Source organism: Rana temporaria, chromosome 2, assembly GCF_905171775.1.
Source record: "Rana temporaria chromosome 2, aRanTem1.1, whole genome shotgun sequence".
Classification (NCBI taxonomy): Eukaryota; Metazoa; Chordata; class Amphibia; order Anura; family Ranidae; genus Rana; species Rana temporaria.
Window position 1 is genome coordinate 339,367,281 of NC_053490.1, and position 23,940 is coordinate 339,391,220.

The window sequence follows — 23,940 nt, forward strand, 5'->3', positions numbered from 1 at the left end:
ACTTAACATTTTATCAAAGTGTAATTTCTGGTGACAGGTCCTCTTTACAGAGAGATCTGGGGTCTATAAGACCCACCATCTCTCCTATAGGCTGGACAGCCGGAGTTGAAAAAAAAAAAAAAAAGAAGGTGATCAGCGTTTACATCTGCCTAGGCTGGAAGTGATGTCATAGCATCACGACCAGCCTCCGAAGGTCATTGAGATTGCCAGTGACCATCTGGTTTGCGGTATTCTCTATGGTAAATGGCCGCCACCAGCCAATTCATTCTCTGGCTCGCCCGTGAACTCACCAGAGGGCGGTGGGTGTCCCCATCCCACCACCTGTAAAAGCAATCAGGCGGCTGAACAGCTGCTATGATTGTTTTTATAGTGCAGGGAATCCTCAGCAGAAAAAAATAATAAAAATAAACTAGGCTGTAAACCCCATTCGTCCAGGTCCCATGATGCTTGTCTTGAGACACTGGAGGGCAACTGATCTTGTCTTGTAACATCATCCCTGATGGCAGTGTGGGGGGGGGGGGGGGGGTGTGATAAAACACCTCCCTCTCCCATTTCAGTTTCAGGCGGGCAGCACGGCAACGGGCGGGCAGCTCCTCTTTCTCTGCATAACGGCGGCTTCTGCCATGTGTCTCCTCCCTCCTCCTCCTCCTCCTAGGCGTCCAATAGGATCGCCTGTCCTTTCAGTCAATCGATTTAAAATATATCATAGAAAGAGTTCTCTTTAATCACACTGCAGAAAAGCAGATATGCAGAGAAGTAACTTATTCAAGGCAATATGGTGCACATTTTGTATTAAACATCTGTGTCCACCCCAGTAGGCTGGAAAACCATTTGTACTGCTCCTGTATAATCTCTGTAGTGTTTGGTTGCAAAGAATACTTGAGTTGGAAACTTTCAAAACACACATGTACCCTCAACATAATGTGGACTACAGATTTGGAGAGTGAATAGGAGGTCCACTGCCATATTGTGAAGGACAAAAGAGTTCTAAATTATTAAAGAGCAACGAGTGAGGATTTGATGGTGGTGTTCAATTCAGGTGATGGAACAATAGATGTGATAAGTCAGCCCTCAAATTTTTCCACTCGCCGAGAAGCAGGGGGCAGCCGTTCACCCAGCAATTGCCCCGGGGAAGAGCGAGGGGAGCAAGCTGTAACAGCTTTCATTAGAATTGTTGAGCGTTCCCCGCACTCGTTGTCACACACAGCCCCCGCCTCCTGGCCCGGGTACTTTGATAGAAAGATCACACGTTCAATGCTGGGATGTGTGACGTGTATCAAAGTATCGGGCCAGGAGGTGGGGCTGTATGCGACGGCGAGAACATACGGCAATTCAAACCGTTTACAGAGATGTTCCTCGGATCTCTAATGATCCAGCCAATCCTCTCCTCTCTTCCCCTGCAAAGGTGAGTTGGCATAGTTGGCCACTGGTGAGGCGGCATTGATGGACACAGGTAGGTTGCATTATTGGGCACAGGTGAAGCAGCATTGATGAGCACGGGTGAGGTTGCACCGATGGGCACTGATAAAGTTGTTAATATTTTTTTTTTGTAACTTAATTCTGCATAAAACATTTAGGTGTCATTTCATGAAATCATTTATGAGGGTGTGTTTAGGGGCGGAAGTAGGGGCAGGGCAGGGGGAGTTGTGTGGGGCAACTGGTGGCGAGTAACCCTTAAGTCCTGGTGGCGAGTCCTGGCTAGTAGCTCAGGACTTGATATTTTGAGCCCTGTGGTAAGTGATGAATGAGGCTCTGGTGGTAGAGCAGGGTTTTGGTTGGGGCTTTTAACCACCCACTTTTCTGTAAGTGACCAGAGGTTAAAACACCCAGTCATGTGGGTGGGTCTTCAGCAGAAATGTGTTGCTGGAACCATTTTCCTCCCTGTAATCCATCTTAATAAGAAAGAAATATAATTCAACACATGCAACAGACAACACAAAATGAAAAAAAAAAAAAAAACACTTACCCCAAGCACCATTAAATAATGCAAAACACAATAAAAACGTAAAGGCCCATTCAAGGGTATATGGCCCCAAGGTCATTTTGACAAATCTGTAGGAAAAAAAAAAAAAAAAAGACTAAGTGAACCAGAATTTTAATTTTGCATTTGCTTTTATCAGTAATATTTAACATATAATTCAAATATTTTATTATATTTAATATCTTTATAAATGATATAGGGTCTGGGATCAAAAGTACCATGTCTGTCGTTGCAGATGACACCAAGCTATGCAGTAGAATAATGTCCTTACAGGAGGTCTCCAATTTACAAGCCAACCTCAATGCTCTAACTGGGCAACTATTTGGCAGAAGAGGTTTAACCACTTCGCGCCCAGAGGCCGTCGTATGACGTCCTGGGTTTGTGGGGCTATATCTGAATGATGCCTGCAGCTACAGGCATCATTCAGATATCTGCATTTTCAGCCGGTGATTCCCTACACCATAAGAATGATCATAGCGGCTGTTCCGCTGCTTGATCATTACGGGCATCGAAAGGGGACACGCCCCTCCCGCCGCCCTCCGGAGCTTCTACCGACTCACCGCTGCGATCAGAGAGTCGGAGGACGGATCCGCTGGCCATAAATTTTGCAGAAGTCTCAATGATCATCGGAGGCCGGGCAGGATGTTATAACTTCATGCCCAGCCTCTGCATTAAAAAAAAAAAAACACACGGCACCGCCTTGGCTGGGAAGCAGTAATCGTTTTTTTATTTTTTTATTTTAGGCCTCCCAGCCTAGTGGTGAGTTGTGGGGTCGTATTGACCCCATATCTCACTAAAAAAGAGGTCCTGTCATGTCATATTCCTATTACAAGGGATGTTTACATTCCTTGTAATAGGAATAAAATTTATCAAAATTATTTTTTATTTTCAAAAAGTGTCAAGTAAAATTAATAATAATAATAAATATGTGCTTGCACGCAGAAGCATACGCAAGTCCTGCCCACATATGAAAACGTTCAAACCACATGTGAGGTGTCGCCGCGAACATTAGAGTGAGAGCAATAATTCTAGCCCTAGACCTCCTCTGTAACTCAAAACATGTAAAGCGTCACCTATGGGGATTTTTAACCACTTAAGCCCCGGACCTTTAGGCAGCTAAATGCCCAGGCCAGGTTTTGCGATTCGGCACTGCGTCGCTTTAACAGACAATTGCGCGGTCGTGCGACGTGGCTCCCAAACAAAATTGGCGTCCTTATTTCCTCACAAATAGAGCTTTCTTTTGGTGGTATTTGATCACCTCTGCGTTTTTTATTTTTTGCGCTATAAACAAAAATAGAGCGACAATATTGAAAAAAATGCAATATTTTTTACTTTTTGCTATAATAAATATCCCCCAAAAACATATATAAAATTTTTCCTCAGTTTAGGCCGATACGTATTCTTCTACCTATTTTTGGTAAAAAAAAAAAAAAAAAAAAAATCGCAATAAGCGTTTCGATTGGTTTGCGCAAAATTTATAGCGTTTACAAAATAGGGGATAGTTTTATTGCATTTTTATTAATAATTTTTTTTTTACTACTATTGGCGGCGATCAGCGATTTTTTTCGTGACTGCGACATTATGGCGGACACTTCGGACAATTTTGACACATTTTTGGGACCATTGTCATTTTCACAGCAAAAAACGCATTTAAATTGCATTGTTTATTGTGAAAATGACAGTTGCAATTTGGGAGTTAACCACAGGGGGCGCTGTAGGAGTTAGGGTTCACCTAGTGTGTGTTTACAACTGTAGGGGGGTGTGGCTGTAGGACTGACGTCATCGATCGAGTCTCCCTTATAAAAAGGATCACTCGATCGATACGCCGCCACAGTGAAGCACGGGGAAGCTGTGTTTACATACGGCTCTCCCCGTTCTTCAGCTCCGGGGAGCGATCGCGACGGAGCGGCTATAAACGAATAGCCGCGCCGTCGTCCCGGATCGCTCCTCGAGGGAAACCTGCCCGCCGCGGAGGGGGTCCCGATCGGACCCCCCACCTGCTAGAAGGCAAGGACGTATATATACACGTCCTTCTGCTTGTACGTGCCATTCTGTGGACGTAAATAGTCGTGCGGCGGGCGTTAAGGGGTTAAAGTACCGAAGTTTGGCACCATTCCACGAACGTGTGCAATTTTGAAGCATGACATGTTAGGTATCTATTTACTCGGCGTAACTTTATGCAAAAAAAATAAATAAATGAGCTAACTTTACTGTTTTGTTTATTTTAAAACAAACACACACGTTTGAAAAATTGCTGCGCAAATACCGTGCAAGGTCTCTAGGGTATTTGAGAGAGAGAATTTTGCCCCTGTACAAATCATTAGTATAACCTCATCTGGATTATGCAGTTCAGTTTTGGGCAACCAAACTGATAAGAGGCATGGAGGAACTCAGCTATGAAGAAAGATTAAAGCAACTTGATTTATTCACTCTTGAGAAGAGGAGATTAAAAGCAGAAGTCCAGCCTGAGCTTTTTAGGCTGGGCTTCTCCTCTGGGTCACAGGAGTGCAATTTGTTTTGCACTCCTGTGACCAGTTTTCAGCAGAGAGCAGGCTGACGTCACTGCCATCAGTCGGACCAGCGCGTCATAAACGCCAGCTGCCCTGATTGTGATGGCAGTCTCAGTGAGCCGATGAGACGCTGAGACAGCCTCTCCCCGCCCCTCCACAGCTCAGCTCTCCATGGAGAAGCAAAGAGGAAAGACGCAGACAGTCAGCAGCTTTCCTCTTGGCAGGGGAGACACCATGATCATGAAGGTGGTTCTCCCAGTGCGAGGCTCGGCCACTGCACTCCGGCCGAGCTGATCGTGGTGTCTTCCCTGTTGCTTCTCGGCCTTTTGGCCAAGATCAAGTGTAGTATCTGTTCTTATCAGTTGTCAGCGGAGCGCTGAAGCACCTCCTACATGGGGAGGGTGGATGCAATCCAATGAGGTCGTTGCACCTGGAAGGATGGTTTCAGCAGGGACTACGCTGTGCTGCCCGACAGATACTGGGGGCCGGCCCATGGCCGAGTCTGAGCCATCTGGAAGGGTGCTTCTGGTGAGGATGGGTGCTGCACTGGTCTGGTCTTTTTGCCGAGTTCTAGTCTGGCATTCTGGCTGGCTGGTGTAAGTGCTATATCTGTCAGCAATCCGGTTGGAGGAGCTGGTAATGCCCTGGGATAAGACTGGGTAGGACCATGCAAATCCGCCGGGTTGACGGAGGGTCTGGAAGGGCTAGTATTGGTGGAGGCTGCTACCTGAGAGGCAGTTCTCCCTAAGAAAACCATGAAGGGCTCTCTAGCTGGCAGGGGTGGAGGGCTGCACTGGCCGGTCGGGGAGGTTAGATATGGAACGAAAAGCCTATGGTGCATGTGCCCCTGGAGTGGCAGTCCAGAGGTGTCTGAGAATCACTGTGTGAGGGACACTTTGATTTAAGGATACCACGGTCACTGCACCAGCTACACACTTTTTTTAGCACCTGCCTCCTGGGCCGGGGCTTTTGGCTAGGACCAGAGGAATTTTTTATTCCTGGCCGGAGGGCCTGGTCATTGTTGAACACAATGACCACTTCTTTCACTCTCCTCTTCACTATCCCTTTCCCCCCCACTTTATTTAATTTATTGCCTATGTTTTGTCACATTTTTTGTCTTTTTTTGTGGTGCACGTTTTGTGTCACTGTGTGATTAGTAGGGTGCGGGTCCTTGGGCCAGCCCTGAATGTCTTGGGAGTAGGTGGACATGGCCTTCTGGCTTAGTCTGCCTGCTCTCATGGGGTCTCCCTTCGGGGAGCCCCAACTAGTACTGGGAGGGTTCTGTTTCGGCAGTCCCTCTGAGGAAGTTGGGTCTGTGTCTGCTTCGGTTGCTCGGACCACAGTACCTCAGTCCCCATCTGGAGCCCAACGCCCCGGGGGATCAGGGTTTGGGTCCCTCCTCACAGGAGGACCACTTGACGTTGCACCCATCTGCACGTTTTTGTGAACACTCTATGTGTGCACATTTTTTCTGCACCGGGTGGAGTTTTTGGGTGTGTTCACACGCCATAGGCTTTTCAAAAAAAGAAAAAGCTTTCCTCTTGGGGATCTGTGAGAACAAAGCCATCGGCGATGTTCGGTGGCTTGGTTCTCAGTGCAGAGGCAGCGGGGGACAGATGGAGCCGATGCTACATCCACTGTGGTAAGAATGAATAAAAAATAAAAATATAACCCATACTTTTCTTTTAAGGGGAATATGATCAACATGTACAAATATATAAAAGGTCCATATAGTAGAGGTCGACCGATATGGGTTTTTCTCTGGCCGATAACGATATTGAGAAATTGGGGCGGCCGATATATGATGCAGATTTTTGTGGCTGTTATTTTAGGCGGATGATAAAAAAAAAAAAAAAAAAAAAAAAAAACACACCTCACCTACTCCACTCCTTCCTGCTTGCTCCTGTCACTCTAGCACACACTTGATGTCCTTAGTACAGATGGCACTGGCAGGTGGCACTGGTTTGGAACTGACAGATGGCACTGGTGGGTGGCACTGACAGATGGCACTGGCATGTTTCACACTGAGCCGAGTGAAACTAACTGTGTGAAACTGACAAGTTACACAGGGGAGAGAGTGCGAGCAAGCGAGATCAGAATTGAGCTTGATGTGGGGGTGGGCGGGACCCAGCAGCTATATTACACCAGCCAATGACCGAGCTGCTTAAGAAAGGGGGCGGGCCACATACACGTAGCGGCCCGCCCAGATACCATTGGCTGTAGCTGCTGGGTCCCCGCCCACCCCGACCGGGTCCCGCCCACCCCCGACATTGAGTTCAATTTCTGACAACTCCCCTCTCTCTCTCTCCTCTGTTACTTGTCAGTTTCACACACTCAGCGCTGCGCTTGATGCTTGCCAGAGCCACTGAGTGTAGAGAAGGGAGGAGGAACAGCGGTCAGTGTAAAATATCGGCCTTATATTTGATAATAATCAGCCGATGCCGATTTATCAAAAATGGTCAAATATCGGCTTATATGTCGGCCGATATATCGGTCGACCTCTACCATATAGTGAACTTGGTGTTGAGTTATTCACTTTACGGTCGTCACAGAGGACAAGGGGGCAATCTTTACATCTAGAGGAAGAGAGATTTCATCTCCAAATACGGAAAGGTTTCTTCACAGGAAGAGCTGTGAAAATGTGGAATAGACTCCCTGCAGAGGTGGTTCTGGCAAGCTCATTAGATTGCTTTAAGAAAAACCTGGATACTTTCCTAAATATACATAATATACTGTAGCTGGGGACTAACATTTATAGGTAAAGTTGATCCAGGGAAAATCCGAGTGCCTCTAGGGGGATCAGGAAGGAATTGTTCCCCCTGCTGTAGCAAATTGGATCATGCTCTGCCGGGGTGACACCGAGGGAGACCAGAGGAGCCAGGGTGACACCAAGGGAGACCAGAGGAGCCAGGGTGACACCAAGGGAGACCAGAGGAGCCAGTATGACACCAAGGGAGACCAGAGGAGCACACGGAGGGCGAGTACAAGTACTCCTGCAACTGCTCCATATCTGCACTGATACCAGTATCAGTGCAACCCTACCAACTATACTTCACATCTCTGCATACTAAGCAATACTTTTTGTTGCTACACTTTGTACACTCTGTCCAGCACCGCACTTGGCTCTCTGTATGGTGTCCAATTTGACAATATGGGGAGAGTAGCAAGTACAGAACCTCTGTCAGTTTAGGCATTTATATTGGAGTACAGTTATAGACAATGGCTCAGATTCACGTAGGAGAGCGCATCTTTGTGCGGGCGTAACGAATCCTATTTACGTTACGCCTACGCAACTTTCACAGGCAAGTGCAGTATTCACAAACCAAAGTTGCGGTGGCGTAGCGTAAATAGGCTGGCATAAGCCCACCTAATTCAAATGTGGAAGATGTGGGCGTGTGTTATGTAAATTTATTGTGATCCCACGTAAATGACGCCTTTTACGAACGACGCATGCGCCGTCCGTGAAAGTATCCCAGTGCGCATGCTCCTAATTGAAAGTAAATGACGCCCAGCCCTATTCGCGAACGACTTACGCAAACAAATGTAAAACGTGAAATATTCGACGCTGTTCCGATGTCCATACCCAACATTGGTATGCCTCATCTACACCTCATAGAGCAGGGGTAACTTTACGCCGGAAAAAGCCTTACGTAAACGGCGTATCTGTACTGCGACGGGCGTACGTTTGTGAATAGGCGTATCCAGCTGATTTACATATTTCTAGGCTTAAATCAGCCTACACGCCCCTAGCGGCCAGTGTAAATATGCAGTTAAGACACGACGGCGTAGGAGACTTACGCTGGTCGTATCTTATACAAATTCTGGCGTATCCGATTCTTTGAATCAGGCGCCAAGATACGACGCCTCAAACTCAGAGATACGACGGCGTATCTGGAGATACGCCGTCGTATCTCCTACGTGAATCTAAGCCAATATGTCTGGGATAGAAAAGTGTTAATTTGTCAGCTTCAGCTCCTGCACTGTAAACTAGAGCTGCACAATTCTGGGAAAAATGAGAATCACGATTCTTTTGCTTAGAATGAAGATCTGATTCTCAAAAACGTAACGCAAATGAAATATGCGAGACTTGCGTATGCGTTCTGCGTGTCAACTCACGGGGACGGTGGTACTTTAATTATTTTAGAGATATATCAATATTTGCCAGAGAATATATAAGTTAATATTTGCCACAGAATATATAAGTTAATATTTGCCAGAGAGAATATATAAAGTTATTATTTGCCAGAGAGAATATATAAAGTTAATATTTGCCAGAGAATATAGAAAATGAATATTTGCCAGAGAGAATACATACATAAATTATATACTAGCAGCAGCTTACAGCCTTACACTTGCCTGCGTGACATGTACAGGCTTGCCTTGCCTTGTACTAGCTGCACTGTCCCCTGGGAAGAATAGTCCTGCTGCCCATCAGCCGCGACGGAGCCAGCGTGAAACGCAAATGGCTCGGAGATACCGTCAGACGTCAGTTCCTGTATCTCCTGGTCTTAGCTGCCGTCAGTCCGGTATCTCCGAGCCATTTGCGTTTCACGCTGGCTACGTCGCGGCCAAGGATTCCCCTCCTCTCCAACACAGGCAGCCTCACTCCGCACGCTGAGAATCGCCAAATCCAGCAGGTGAGATTGCGGGGACCGGAGAATCGCGATAACGATTCTCCACGATTAATCATGCAGCTCTAACACAGCCTGGCATGTCAGACATAAGTCTATGTGAAAATCAACTTCTTCATAAATTTGATTCATGTGACATGCTGAATGCACCAAATATATTGACTTAGTCAGGAATACACATTAGGCCAGGGGGGGTGCCCAACCTTTTGAAGGCTGAGGGCCCACTTAAGCAATTTAGTAACGAGTCGCAGGCCACAATGAGCGGAGTGGGCAGATGACAGGTCTGTGTCCAGTCTACATATGCAAAGCAGACACAGATACAACCCAATCTACTATATGGGCCCTCTGATCCAATCAGATGGAAGGGGATGGATCCACTTCTGTTTTTTTTTTAGCTCGGATTGGAGGTAGGCAGGTGTAAATGGACAAAAGTCTGTTTACATCTGCCGCTCCATAGAGGTGAATGGAGTGTCTGATTGGGTCGGACCGATCATGTGAAAGGGGCTTAAGGCTGCTTTTACACCGATGGTCTGCGGTCTACCCACACCGTGGGTGCGGCGCAGTGTACCTGTGGTTTTCCAGCCAGTTAGCTGCACTTTGCCATTCACGTCCATTATATCCTGCAGGTGTGGTACACTTTCTGAAAAGCCGCTTGCTTCCTCTACCACGGCTTCATTCACAACACTAAAGCTCTGGGATGGCCATCCCAGAACAGGCCACATCAGAGGGCTCCGCGGGCCACCCCTGCATTAGGCAGATCAAATTCAGGCCAGTTGGAATTTAAAGTGTCATTAAACCCAGACTATAAAAAATAAAATAAAAATCTTCTTATAACATGCTATATAGTATAGTGTACATACTCACAAAGCGTGGCGGTCTTTTCATCAACACTACACTGACACCAGTACACGCAGGCACACTTTTCACCCCTAATCACCCCCAGATCAACCCCTGCACCCCCAGTCACAGTGTCAGCGATTGCAGTGGTCATTTATTTACTGATCACTGCATTTGGTGTCATTTGTGACTCTAAAAATGTCAGGGCAGTTAGTGGTAGGCCCCTTTAGGTGTAGGGTACCCCTACCCCCCCCCCCTCAACCCCCCCAAAAGGTTTAACCCCTTGATCGCCCCCAGGTAACCCTTTCACCCTCTGTCACCAGTGTCACTAAGCAATCTTTTTTCTGATCGCCATATTAGTGTCGCGGGTGACGCTAGGTAGTCAGTTAGTTATTTGGGTTCACGTCAGGTTGTTATAGCGTCAGGTACCCCCATACTACCCAATAAAAATTGTAACCCTATGATTGCCCCCTAGTTAATCCTTTCACCAGTGATCACTGTATAAAGTGTTACGGGTGATGCTGGTTAGTTTGCTTTTTATAGTGTCAGGGCACCCGCCGTTTATTACCCAATAAAGGTTTAACCCCCTGATCGCCCGGCGGGTGATATCAGTTAGATTTAGTGTCAGATAGGGTCTGCGTCACCCCAGGCAGCGTCAGATTAGTGCCAGTAGTGCCAACACCCACGCACGCACCATACACCTCCCTTAGTGGTATAGTATCTGAATGGATCAATATCTGATCTATACTAGTGCCCTCAGGGTTCCCAAAAATGCAGTGTTAGCGGGATCAAACCAGATACCTGCTAGCGCCTGAGTTTTGCCCCTCGGCCCAGCCCACCCAAGTGCAGCATCGATCGATCACTGTCACTTACAAAACACTAAACACATAACTGCAGCATTCGCAGAGTCAGGCGCTTGCTAACAGTTTTTTTTGTAGCATTTTATACAGTTGCTGACAGCCTAGGAGCTGTTTTACCTGTGAATCTTACTAGTGTACAAGTAAATTTAGAGCCCAAAATGGCAAATTGAAGGTACACTAGTGAAGAGGCCTACACGTTTCTGAGCATGACAGATAGTGAAGAGGAGGTCACACATCTGTCAGATTCAGGCACAGAACTCAGAATATGATTCTGTAGACGACAGCGGCTCCATGACAGATAGCACGGACGACGAAGTTGAGGTCCCTGCCAAGGTCAGGCGTACCTGACCCATTCTTCTTCTGTTGTTGAGGTGCAAGAACCGCGGGGCTCTCGTATGGAGCAGAGAAAAGTACCAGTGCCGCTTATTCTTCTAATGAACTGGCAAGAACCAGCAGACTAGTAGACCCTGGTCGTACATCCAGCACTGCAGTAACACAGTGACGAAAGTGCAGTTCAAGCTGGTGATGTGGCAAGCACAAGTAGTGTCCCACTGCCACCAAGAAGACAAAGACAGGCCCGTCGTGCCCATAGTGTCCTTCCTGCAGAATTCACCAATCCTAATTGTGAGACCACCACTTCTGCAGCACCTGTACTCCCCCCCCCCCCCCCCCCCCCATTCACTGACCAACCCGGAATTCAGGTGGAAACAGTTTATTTTATGGCACTTGATTTTTATTCACCGTTTTTATTTTTTTTACAGAAGATCTCTATAAATCTAATGTGGACCAAAGTAATTTGTATGCTGGTCAACACATCGCCACTAATCTCCAGTCCTCCCTTGCCAGGGGATGGAAACCAATTACGTTTTCCGAATTTAAGACCTTTCTGGGCCTATCCCTCGACATGGGAATAGTTAAATTGAGTGGGCTTCAGTTATATTGGTCCACTGACCCAGTTTACCATTTTCCCGTGTGCTCTGCCTCCATGGCCAGGGCACGATACAAGCAGATCTTGCGGTTCATGCATTTCAACAATGAACTTTGTGGTCCTCGTGGAGACCCTGAATTCGATCGGCCCCTCGTAAACCACTTCAATGAACATTTTGCAGCCTTGTATACTCCCCATCAAGTTGTCCGCATTGACAAGTCCCTCATTAAATTTTCCGGCCGCTTGTCTTTCAAACAGTACCTTCCCAGCAAGCGTGCCTGATATGGGGTCAACATGTATAAGCTCTGTGACAGGGCCACAGGTTATACATGTAGTTGTATGGTTTATGAGGGAAAAGGAGTCACGTAGAGCTGGAGAACTACCCAGATTACATAGGGAGCGCTGGCAAGATAGTGTGGAACTTGGTGTCACCCTTATTTGGGAGCCTAACCGCATACAGGGCCTCGAAAACTAATCACCGCCCTTCAGGATTTCTAAGGGTGTAAATTTTTTATTTCACGTCTCACTACCTATCACAATTTCGAAGGCCATGAAATGCCAAGTATTTTGCAGCTCTATTTGTTTTTGAAAGAAAATATTTTTTTATTTTTATTTTTTTCAATTTTCAGAACATTGTGACAAAACTCGAGATCTACAAAATACTCACCATACCTCTCAGCAAATAGCTCGGGTTGGCTACTTTGCAAAATTATGTAATTTGGGGGGGGGGGGGGTTGTGCCATCTGGGCATTCAATGGCCTCCGAAACAGTGACAGGCAGTAAGGAGTGAAATCAAAAATTTACACCCTTAGAAAGGCCGAAGGCGGTGCTTGGTTTTGGGGTCCCGTACGCAGCTAGGCTCCCAAAAAGTCTCACACACGTGGTATCTCTGTACTCAGGAGAAGCAACAGAATGTATTTTGGGGTACAAAAACTGAAAAAATACTGCGCTCTAACTCTGTAACATAAAAAAAACAGCAGCAGCTCTGCCATGCAATAACATAGAATGTGGTAGAGAGAAAATATATAAGGCTGTGCTTACAAATTAAAGAACTGGGGTGGGGTGAAATTCCACATATGCCCATGGCATGTTTGAGCAATATATCATTTAGGGACAATTTGTGAAAAAAAAAAAAAAAAGTTTGTAATTTTCCCAGCACTTGAGGCAAAATACAAATATTCCATGGACTTCGTCTCAGCAAATGGCTTGGGGTGCCTACTTTCCTAAATGGGGGTCATTTGAGGGGGGGGGGGGTGGTTGCGCCATCTTGGCATTTTATGGCTTTCGAAACTGTGATAGGTAGTGAAGAGTGAAATCCAAAATTTACGCCCTTAGAAATGCTGAAGGCAGCGCTTGGTTTTCGGGGCCTCGTACACAGCTAGGCTCCCAAAAAGTTCCACACATGGGGTATTGTGATGGATTAGGGAAAAAATCCTATTTTCAAATTAGGCCAATTATTTTTCTTATTAGAATCACTGAAATGTTTCTCTTTCCTATATTCCTTATACTGTTTGCTTTTTTTATACGCATTATGCATATGTATGGGTATGTCACAATACTGCTTATTTTCCTTGAGTATTTGATATCAGATATTGTTTTAAAGTTATGAACCCAGCATTGAAAATATGAAGAAACAGATATTAAGTTGTAAAAGTTACCATTTGAAATGGAGAAACAAAGGATTATTGAAAGCAGCTCTAACCCCCCCCCCCCCCCCACAATCACTCCTGATTCTCCAGCCCCTCCTTTCTACTGCATTCTAAAGTGGACTTCAACCACCCCTCCCTCCTAGATTCTTCAGTTGTAACAGGAAAGCCTCCCCCTCCCCCTCCTTCTCACTCGGACCTCTTGGAAGGAAACTTGCAGAGCTGAATGAACTTTTTATGCCTATATCTGAACAGTGCACAAAAGACTAACACGTGGATGATGTGGGCAGCATGCCCAAACATGGACTTTCAATTCTTGTCCCTTGCTCCTAGACAGTCCCTACCATTGTCTGAAATCAAGATGGCTCCTGGACCTTAGGAATATGAGCCATGTGCTACAGACGTCACAGGGAGGGGGAGGGTAACTGGGAGTAAAATGTATAATGTGAACCAATCAGCATGCATAATGTTCTGGGGGGATCTGTAGTGGAAAAGGATCTGGGGGTTTTAGTTGATCATAAGCTCAATAATGGCATGCAATGCCAAGCTGCGGTTTCCAAAGCGAGCAAAATCCTTTCTTGTATTGAGAGGTAAGGACTCCAGAGACAGAGATATCATTTTGCCCCTGTATAAATCATTAGTAAGACCTCATCTGGAATATGCAGTTCAGTTTTGGGCCCCAGTTCTCAAAAAGGATATTGGAGAACTGGAGAAAGTGCAGAGAAGGGCAACCAAACTGATAAGAGGAATGGAGGAGCTCAGCTATGAGGAAAGATAAGAAGAACTAAATTTATTCACTCTTGAGAAGAGGAGAATAAGGGGGGGGGGGTATGATCAACATGTACAAATATATAAGGGGTCCATATAGTGAACTTGGTGTTGAGTTATGCACTTTACGGTCAACCCTGAGGACAAGGGGGCACTCTCTACGTCTAGAGGAAAAGAGATTTCATCTCCAAATACGGAAAGGTTTCTTCACAGTAAGAGCTGTGAAAATGTGGAACAGACTCCCTCCAGACGTGGTTCTGGCCAGCTCAGTAGACTGCTTTAAAAAAGGCCTGGATTCTTTCCTAAATGTACAGAATATAACTGAGTACTAACATTTATAGGTATAGTTGATCCAGGGTAAATCCGATTGCCTCTCGGGGGATCAGGAAGGAATTTTTTCCCCTGCTGCAGCAAATTGGATCATGCTCTGCTGGGGTTTTTTGCCTTCCTCTGGATCAACTGTGGGTATGGAGTTGGGTGTATGGGATTGCTTTGTGTTTATTTTGTTTGTTTATTTTGTTTTTTTATTTTTATTTTTTTTGTGGTTGAACTGGATGGACATGTGTCTTTTTTCAACCTAACTATGTAACTATGTCATTTTACCAATAATAAAATTAACTGGGCAAGCCCAGGGACTTCCTGTTGGGCTGAGAAGCTGGAGAGGTGAGATGTAAATCTTTTTTGTCTGGATTGCACATTTCACCATATTAATTTGAATCAAAACGGCAGAATGGGTTAGCCCTGAGGTTGGATCAGGGGTCAATCCTTGACAGTATCCCCGTACTCAGAAGAAGCAGAAGAATGAATTTTGGGGTGTAATTCCACATATGCCCATGGCATGTTTGAGCAATATATTATTTAGTGACAACTTTGTTTTTTGTTTTTTTTTGCACAAACAGTTAGGTACCTGGTAACGCTTTTTCTAAGGAAACACATTAATACAACTGAGGCACGCAAGTGAGACTGTGAAATATTATAATGGTGGACTAAAGTGCCGAAGAAAGTCACAGTAAGCTTGTTTTCTCGAATCGTCTTCCAGGGCAGCATCCGAGAGGAAGTATCAAGCAATACTTACTAGGGTGGGGGTAGAGACTGGAGCACCTTGCGACCAAATGCCTGGTATTGGTCGGACAGCTGGTCTATACGATGGTTGAGCTTCAGTACCTTTGCAAAGCACTATGTCGCTGCCCCGCAGATCTGCTCCGGGGTCACCCCTGCTTTCTCTGCGACCGAGGTTGCCCGGGCTCTGATCTCTCCGATCCCTTCTGGAGGAGTGAGATCTTGTGCCTCATAGGTCGTCTGTATGGCCATTCTTATCCATCTGCTGATGGTATTTTTGGATGATTGTTTCCCTTTGTTAACTCCTGCATAGAGGACAAAGAGGTCGTTTTTCGCGAGTTTTTGGAAGCAAAGGGATGATGATTTTGTGGGTTCTATGGAAAGTTGAAGAGACCTTGGGTAGGAAGGGTCTGGTGAGAGAATTATTTTGTCTAAGTGTATGATTCCATCATGGACAGGGCTTGGATTCTGCTTACTCTTCTAGCGGATACTAGGGCCACAAGAAGTGCAGTTTTTAGAGTCAGATTTTTGTCTGAGCTGTCCTCTGCCAGGTTGGAGGGGAGAGAAACTCTCTAAGCACCGTGGACATGTCCCAAGTTGGGGTTCTGTTCATTTTGGCAGGTCTAGTTCTTTTAAGTGACATCAGGAATCGCTTTATCAGAGGATCTTCTGCGAGTCGAATATCCATGAATGAGGAAAGCGCGGCCACTTGTACCTTCAGCGCGACTTGGGGGAATATTTTTGTCTGCTCCATCTTGCAAAAAATCCAGGATTGTTGTAATTATCCCTCTGCTGGAAGTCTGTTTTTGTTCCAGGAGACAAACTTTTTCCTCACTTTCTCGTAGATTGCCCTCGTCACGGATTTCCTACTGTCTAGGATGGTGCTGATTACCTTGTTTGACAGCCCTTTGTTCTGAAGTCTTACCCTTCCAGTAACCAAGCCGAAAGCTTCAGGACTCTGTGGTTCGGATGGTTGACTGGGCCCTGTGATGGGAGATCTGGCTGGTCGTCAGTTGAGGTTTGATTCTGAGGTTTTTTATTTTTTTTCTAAGTGGCTGCACCATGCCCTTTGGGGCCAGTGCGGTGCTATTAGTATCACCGTTGCTCTTTCTGCCTTTATCTTCTGAATCTCTATTGGTATTAAGGCAATAGGAGGGAATGCATAACACAGTTGCCATCCCCAGCTCTGACTGAAGGCATCTACTCCGCTGTTGCCATCCGTGGGATTTAGCGAGAAGAACGTTGGAGATTTCGTGTTTGTTTTGGAAGCGAATAGATCTACTTCGGGCACCCCCCAAGTTTGAGTGATTTGTGCAAAAGGTCGTTTGGTTTAGTGACCACTCTATCTGCTTTATGGTCTTGCGGCTCAGGGAGTCTGCTAGAGTGTTGTCTGTTCCTTTTAGGTGAATGGCTGATATAAACCTTACACATCCCGACTGAGGTGCTGCACAGTGCCACTGTCCGCTCTCTCCCGTGTCTGCAGTGTTTGCCCTTCACCGCTGCCTGTGTCTCCCTCTGAGGTGTTCCTGTGCAATTTGTGCCGTGTATGTCACCGCTAGAGGCAAAAACCAACAGTAAAAAACGTGCGGCCTACCAGAAAATGGCTGCCACTGATAGCATTAAGTAGAGCGTGGCTACAAGAAAATGGCGCCGGACCCGCCAAAATGGCCGCCATCCGCATGTCTGAGGTAAAAACGCAGCAACATTGACCGCGAACACACTGGGCTACCGAGCAAAAAAAAAAAAAGCTAATTGGACATAATGTCACACAAAACTCCAAAAATGGGCTGGTCAAAATTCTTGGCACCCTTAACTTAATATTTGGTTGCACACCCTTTAGAAAAAAAATCAGTCGCTTTCTATAACCAGCAATAATCTTCTTACACCTCTCACCTGGAATTTTGGACCACTCTTCCTTTGCAAACTGTTCCAGGTCTCTTATTGGAAGGGCGCCTTTTCTCAACAGCAATTTTAAGATCTCTTCACAAGTGTGGAATGGGATTTAGATCTGGACTCATTGCTGGCCACTTTAGAACGCTCCAGCGCTTTGCTGCCATCCATTTCTGGGTGCTTTTTGATGTATGTTTGGGGTAATTGTCCTGCTGGAAGACCCAAGATCTCGAACGCAAACTCTACAGTGCGACCCAAAATCCTTTGGTAATCCTCAGATTTCATAAGGTCTTGCACACATTCAAGGCACCAAGTGCCAGAGGCAGCAAAGCAACCCCAAAACATAATTTAACCTCCACCATATTTCACTGTAGGCCTCATTCCGTTTTTGGTAAACAGTAGAATGATGTGCTTTATCAAAAAGCTCCATCTTGGTCTCATCTGTCCACAAGACGTTTTCCCAGAAGGATTTTGGCTTATTTAAATACATTTTGGCAAACTGTAGTCTTGCTTTTTTATGTCTCTTTGTCAGCAGTGGGGTCCTCCTGGGTCTCCTGCCATAGCGTTTAATTTCATTTAAATGTCGATGGATAGTTTACGCTGACACTGATGCTCCCTGAGCCTGCAGGACAGTTTGAATTTCTTTGGAACTTGTTTGGGGCTGCTTATCCACCATCCGGACTATCCTGCGTACATTTTTCTATTCCGTCCACGCCCATAGAGATTAGCTACAGTGCCATGGGTTGCAAACTTTTTGACAATGTTGAGCACTGTGGACAACAGCAAATCTAGATCTCTGGAGATAGACTTATAACCTTGAGATTGTTGATATTCTTCCACAATTTTGGTTCTCAAGTCCTTAGACAGTTCTCATCTCCTCTGTGTTGTCCATGCTTAGTGTGGCACACACAGACACACAATAAGGCTAAGGCCCCTTTCACACTCAGGAGTTTTTCAGGCGGTTTAGCGCTAAAAATATCGCCCAAATACCGCCTAAAAAACTCCTGCCCAGCATTCCCAATGTGAAAGCCCGAGGTCTTTCACACTGAGGTGATGCGCTGGTGGGAGAGAGAAAAAAAAATCTCCTGCAAGCAGCATCTTTGGAGCAGTGAGAGGAGCAGTGTGTATACCGCTCCTTCCCATTTAAAACAATGGCAAACCGCGGTAATACCGCCCGCAATGCACCTTTGCAGAGGTGCATTGCGGGTGGTATTAACCCGTTTTCGGCCGCTAGTGGGGGTTAATACTGCACGGCTAGCGGCCGAATGCCACGGCAACTCTGACGGTAGAGCGCTACTATTTTTAGTATAGCGCCACCTCACCTCCAGTGCCAGTGTGAAAGGGGCCTAAGTGAACTTCTCTCCTTTTTATCTGCTTTCAGGTGTGATTTTTATATTGCACACACTTGCCCCAGGTGAGTTTAAAGGAGCATCACATGCTTGATACAATATTATTTATCCACAATTTTGAAAGTGTGCCAAGAATTTAGACCAGCCCATTTTTGGAGTTTTGTGTGACATTATGTCCAATTTGTTCTTTTTCCTTTTTTTTGTTTTGTTCCAATACACACAAAGGGAATTAACATGTGTATAGCAAAACATGTGTTACTTCAATACTTTTCTGTGAGAAATACTTGATTTTCTGGAAAAATATCTGGGATGCTAACAATTTCGGCCATGACTGTATAACCATGGCATGTGTGAGCAATATATATCATTTAGTGACAACTTTTTGTAAAAAAAAAAAAAAATGTTTTTGTCATTATTCAATCATTGGGACAAAAAAAAAAAAAAAAAAATGCAATATTCAATGGGCTCAACATGCCTCTCAGCAATTTCCTTGGAGTGACTACTTTCCAAAATGGGGTCCTTTGGAGGGTTGTACTGCCCTGCCATTTCGGCACCTCAAGAAATTGGATCATAAACTAAAAGCTGTGTAAATTCCAGAAAAATGTATCCAAGTTTGTAGACACTTTTGCGCAAACCAATAAATATACGCTTATTGACATTTTTTTTTACCAAAGACATGCAATACCTACGACTGAGGAGAAATTGCAGGAAGGATGAGGATTATGAACAAGAGGCAAAGGCACTTCAGACTTGTCTCCTAAACAGAGGCTATAGTAGGGCCTGCCTAAAAAAGCCTACAAGAGAATAAAAAACAGAAAGACAGAAGGAATCGAATCCATAAAAAAAAAAAAAAAACAACGAGTGAACAAAATGTACGTCTTATTACTAGATTTGCAATTTTGAAAAAAAATAAAATGCTATATTTTTTACTTTTTGCTATAATAAATATCCCCAAAAAAAGATATAAAAAAAACTTTTTTTTCTCAGTTTAGGCCGATACGTATTCTTCTACCTATTTTTGGTAAAAAAAATAAAAAAACGCAATAAGCGTTTATCAACTGGTTTGCGCAAAATTTATGGCGTTTGCAAGACTCCTATTGTGAAAAAAAATATTAATAAAAATAAAGTAAAAAATAGGATTTTTTGTACTCACCGTAAAATCCTTTTCTCTGAGTCCATGGACGGACACAGCTCCTTAAATCTTGACAAGTGGGTTATGTTCCCTGTTTAGAATCATGTTTGTTAATTAAATACATGTAAATACATGTTGCATTATCCGAGTTGAACAGCCCCACCCAGGGGGCAGTCCCTCTAGACACAACCCTCCTCACTGCAGCATGCAGCCTCAGTTCGTAACAAGCAGTACAAACCTAAAAAGGAGGGGGGGTGGGTGCTGTGTCCGTCCATGGACTCAGAGAAAAGGATTTTACGGTGAGTACAAAAAATCCTATTTTCTCTTATCGTCCATGGACGGACACAGCTCCTTAAATCTTGACAAGTCTATCAGTAAAACCAATTTTAACTTCACCCCAAAACAAGCACTGCTCCTCAACGGAGGAGATGCAACTTTGAACAGCCGAAAAAAGCATCAGAAGATGCACTCACAGCAACCATGTAAATTCTGGAAAAATAATTGCGGCCTCGCACACCTGTGAGACCAACGCATGATGTCGAAAAAAAAAAAGACAGGAAGCACCAATTGCCCTGGTCGAAAGTGCCGTGACCGGAAAGGAGGCCTGCTCCTTAAGAGCATAGGCCTGTATGACAGCCTGCCTGATCCACCGAGAAATGGTGGTCGACGAGACCGCCAGGCCCTTTTGTGGACCAGACACCAACACAAAAGAGTCAGAACTCCGAAACGGAGCCGTAGCAGGCTAGTACACCCGCAAAGCGCGTACCACGCCTAAAGTATGAAAGGCAACCTCCGTAGGAGAGAAGGATGGAAGAACAATGTCCTTATTCCGGCGAAAATCCGGAACCTACTTCGGAAGAAGGAAAGGTCGCGGGCGCACCACCACCACCTAATCCTTATGGAGGCTCAAGCATGGCGGCTTGCAAGACAAGACCGCCAACTCAGAAACCCCTCTAACAGAGGTGAAGGCCACTAAAGGGGCCACCTTCTGAGATAGTGTCAAGAGAAAATCTCTCTGATGTTTCCAAAAGGAAGGTTCCTGAAGAACCGAGAGCACCAGAGTCAAAACTCATGGGGGAAGAGATGGGCCAAGAGGGGAAAGTATATATGACAAACCCCCTGCACACAAAAAGGGACCCACCAAGGAACGGGCCGCAAAAAGGCCAAGGCTGAAATCTGCCCCCAAACGGTTCTTTAAGCAACTTTTAAATCCACTCCAAGCTGTAAAAACAGCAGGACCCTGGACACCTAGTACGTCCGTGGACGTCACTCCATCCCTTTGCACCAAGAGATGTAGGCCTGCCAGGTGCGACGGTAGATCCTCCGGAAGAAGACTACCGTACCCTCAGCATTGTTGAGATGACCGAGTCGGACAGACCCCGGTCACTTAAAGTCTGGCTTTAAATAGCCATGTTGAGCAAGTCAGTGACTGTACAACAGGAGGTAGTATGGGACCTCGAGACAGAGGGACCTCCCGCCCTGGCAACCGCCAGGGTACCTCTGCTACCAGGCGCCCGATATCAGCTTACCAAGGACGCCACCAAGGTTAATCTAGAGCTATTAGAATCATCAGGATCTCCTCAGCCTCCACTCTGTGGAGCAGCCGAAGAAGCAACTACAATGGAGGAACGGCAAAAAGTCGCCGATACAGACCCCACAGGGCCGCCAGCGCGACTGACGCGTCTGTACCAGATCACTAGACCTGGCCACCAACTTCGACACCCTTGCAGTGGGGACGAGCGGCCAGAAGATCCATGCCCTGTGAGGCTCACCTCCTGCAAGAGAGCCGAAACACCCCAAGCACAAAGACCAGTCGCCCTAGTCCAGCATCTGGCGACACCAGTAGTAGTCCGCCTGCCGGTATACCCGATGGCAGACCGAAGCCACGGGTGTGGCGTTGTCCGGGTGAAACCAGATCGGACTACCTTGCAACCTCCTCGACCACGAGGAGAAGCATAGATCGCCTAAAATAGTAGGACAATGAACGGTAGACAGCACCTGGTATTCCCAGGCGGTCTCCCACCCAGGCACTAGCCAGGCCTGACCCTGGGTAGCTACCGAGAAGTAAAAACTTCCTGGACCGAAGAGTCGGGGATCTCCGTCACCAACTCAGAGAGACTGACTAGGTGGCGCACCGGAATCTGAGGATTTCAGAGACAAGAGATTTTTACCACCTGGACAGTATTTCCTCTGAAAAACCCAAATGTGGAACTGGGCATACAGGCCCTGGACCAGCAGGTGCCCGGAGAGAAGACCGATTGCGTGATGCCAATACCTTCACCGCAGACTGAAGAGTCTGCAATTTCTCCAGGGGGAAGAAGGACCTTAGCCACGAGGAGTCCGGATCAACCCTAGATACTCCAATGCTGAGTCGGAACCTAGCATGCCCAGGATTTGAACCCTGGGTCACACACATGGAAGGCAGGCTTGCTGCCACTGAGCTACACCTTCTGGCCTAAACGTTGAACACCCACCCGAATCTTCGGAGGGTCTGAATGGGAATAAACACAAACACATCCACTAGGTCTGAGACAGAAGCTGCTCTCAGAAGAAAGGGCGATAGGGGAGATCCCCGAGGGACTCCGCAAGACACGCTGCGAGATTCAGATGTGAAAGGTCCTAGTTTCACCATCTGGGATCGATTTTCCAGGAATGATGAAAACCATGGTAGATCCGAGTCAGCCACTCCAGCTATCTCTGTGAGCCGGGTTAGCAACAGTTTGTGATCTACTGTATCAAAGGCAGCACTGAGATCCAGCAGTATCAGGATTCAGGAGAGAAGATTCTCCGTCATCTGCTGCTTCGAGGGCGTCGTCCCATATTTTGAGAAGCGCTGTTTCTGTCCCATGACCTGGTCGAAAACCCGATTGTAGTTGGTCCAGGAGTTTATGGGTGTCTAAATGGTGTTGTAGTACTACTACCTTTTCCATAACCTTGGAAAAGATGTTGAGGGAGGTTATCGGTCGCCGATTGTTTGGATCTTTGGGGTCTGAATTGTTTTTTTTAGAAGGGGTTTAATTATTCCTTGCTTTAAGGGGGTTGGAACTATGCCTTTTTTAAATGATTGGTTTAAGAGGTGAGTGATTGCGGGTGCCAAAATATCGGCACATTCTTTAACCACATTTGTGTGAATGAGGTCATTGGGGGGGGGGAGATGTACCATCTCAGTGGTATCGATGGAGATTGGCGCCAATATACATTTTGGGGATCAAAGAACATTTGTATTTTCTTTTTGATTAGTGGGGGTGAAGTTGGTGATTTGATTTTGCTGAATTGTTTCACAAATTTTTTCAATTTTATTGATGAAAAAATCCGATAATTCGTTGCAGAACTCGTGTTTCATTTTTTGGAGCTTCTAGGCAGGCTGGGTTCATGGTTTGAGAGACTATGTTGAAGAGCTCTCGGGGGCGATTTCGGGCTTTTGCGAGAGCATTTGAAAAATGCTCTTTTTTTGCTTTGAAAATGTTCTTGTGGTATCTCTTAGTGATTAATTTATATTTTTTGTGGTTTTCTTTAGTGAAGTTTCTTCTCCAGGCGCCTTCCGCTCTCCTGCGTTCTTGTTTCAATGACGTGACAGTGTCATTGAACAAGCTGGAGTTGTTTTTAAGGATAAGGGCTCTGCGTTTTGGGGCGATTAGATCTGCGGTTTGCAGCAAAGCTTTGTTAATGGCGTTAAGAATTTCTGCTGGTGATTGAGTTTGTTTTATTTCTGTCATATTATTTAATAGGGCATTTTTAAAGTGTTCCGAGCGAAGTTTCTTCATAGATCTTGTCCAGTGTGTCCTTGGCTGGATTGCAATTTTTTTAGGACGGCGTTGGTGGTTATTTTGAAATTAATTGCATGATGATCTGTCCAGGGTAGGGGTCTGTTTTTTGAGAAGAGGACCCCCGAACCCCAGGAAAGCCCAGCCATACCAACCCACCGAAGCGGGAGGGACTGTACTTACCCGCCCGAGCGAGGACTCTCTAAAGCATTCCTGACAGAACTACAACCGCAATGGAGGTAGCCGTCTGCCCGGTCCACTGTGAGTGAGACAACACCACAGCCCAGTCATATGTGGAGTCATGGTGGTCGGACTGAGTAGACAAGGATCTATATATCCAGCCTGTCTCCCAGCCAACAGTTGAAAGAAGATTCTTCAAGAAAAAGTTAAATAAAATAAAAAAGTTCTCCTCAGGGCGCTGGGCCCAAAGGGAGCCATACGTCCTTCTCCTTGCTAGGCAGAACGAAACTGAGGCTGCATGCTGCAGTGAGGAGGGTTGTGTCTGGAGGGACCGCCCCCTTTGGCGGGGCTGTTCAACTCTGTTAATGTAACATGTATTTAATTATCCAACATGTTTCTGCCTAG

The 23,940-nt window shown here is 45.9% G+C and overlaps 1 protein-coding gene and 1 pseudogene across 5 annotated transcripts in view; one reads left to right on the forward strand and one right to left on the reverse strand.

Annotated features, from left to right (window-relative positions):
* LOC120928427 (CUB and sushi domain-containing protein 1-like) overlaps positions 1-23,940 on the reverse strand; it is a 368,880-nt gene that overhangs the window by 317,557 nt on the left and 27,383 nt on the right. For all 5 annotated transcript variants that reach the window (XM_040339531.1, XM_040339530.1, XM_040339527.1 and 2 more), the window contains exon 2: positions 1,967-2,052. In XM_040339531.1, coding sequence (XP_040195465.1) covers positions 1,967-2,042 — 76 coding nt within the window. In that variant the 5' untranslated portion in view covers positions 2,043-2,052. The remainder of the gene's footprint in view (positions 1-1,966; positions 2,053-23,940) is intronic.
* Positions 4,702-4,877, forward strand: LOC120929877 (annotated as a pseudogene).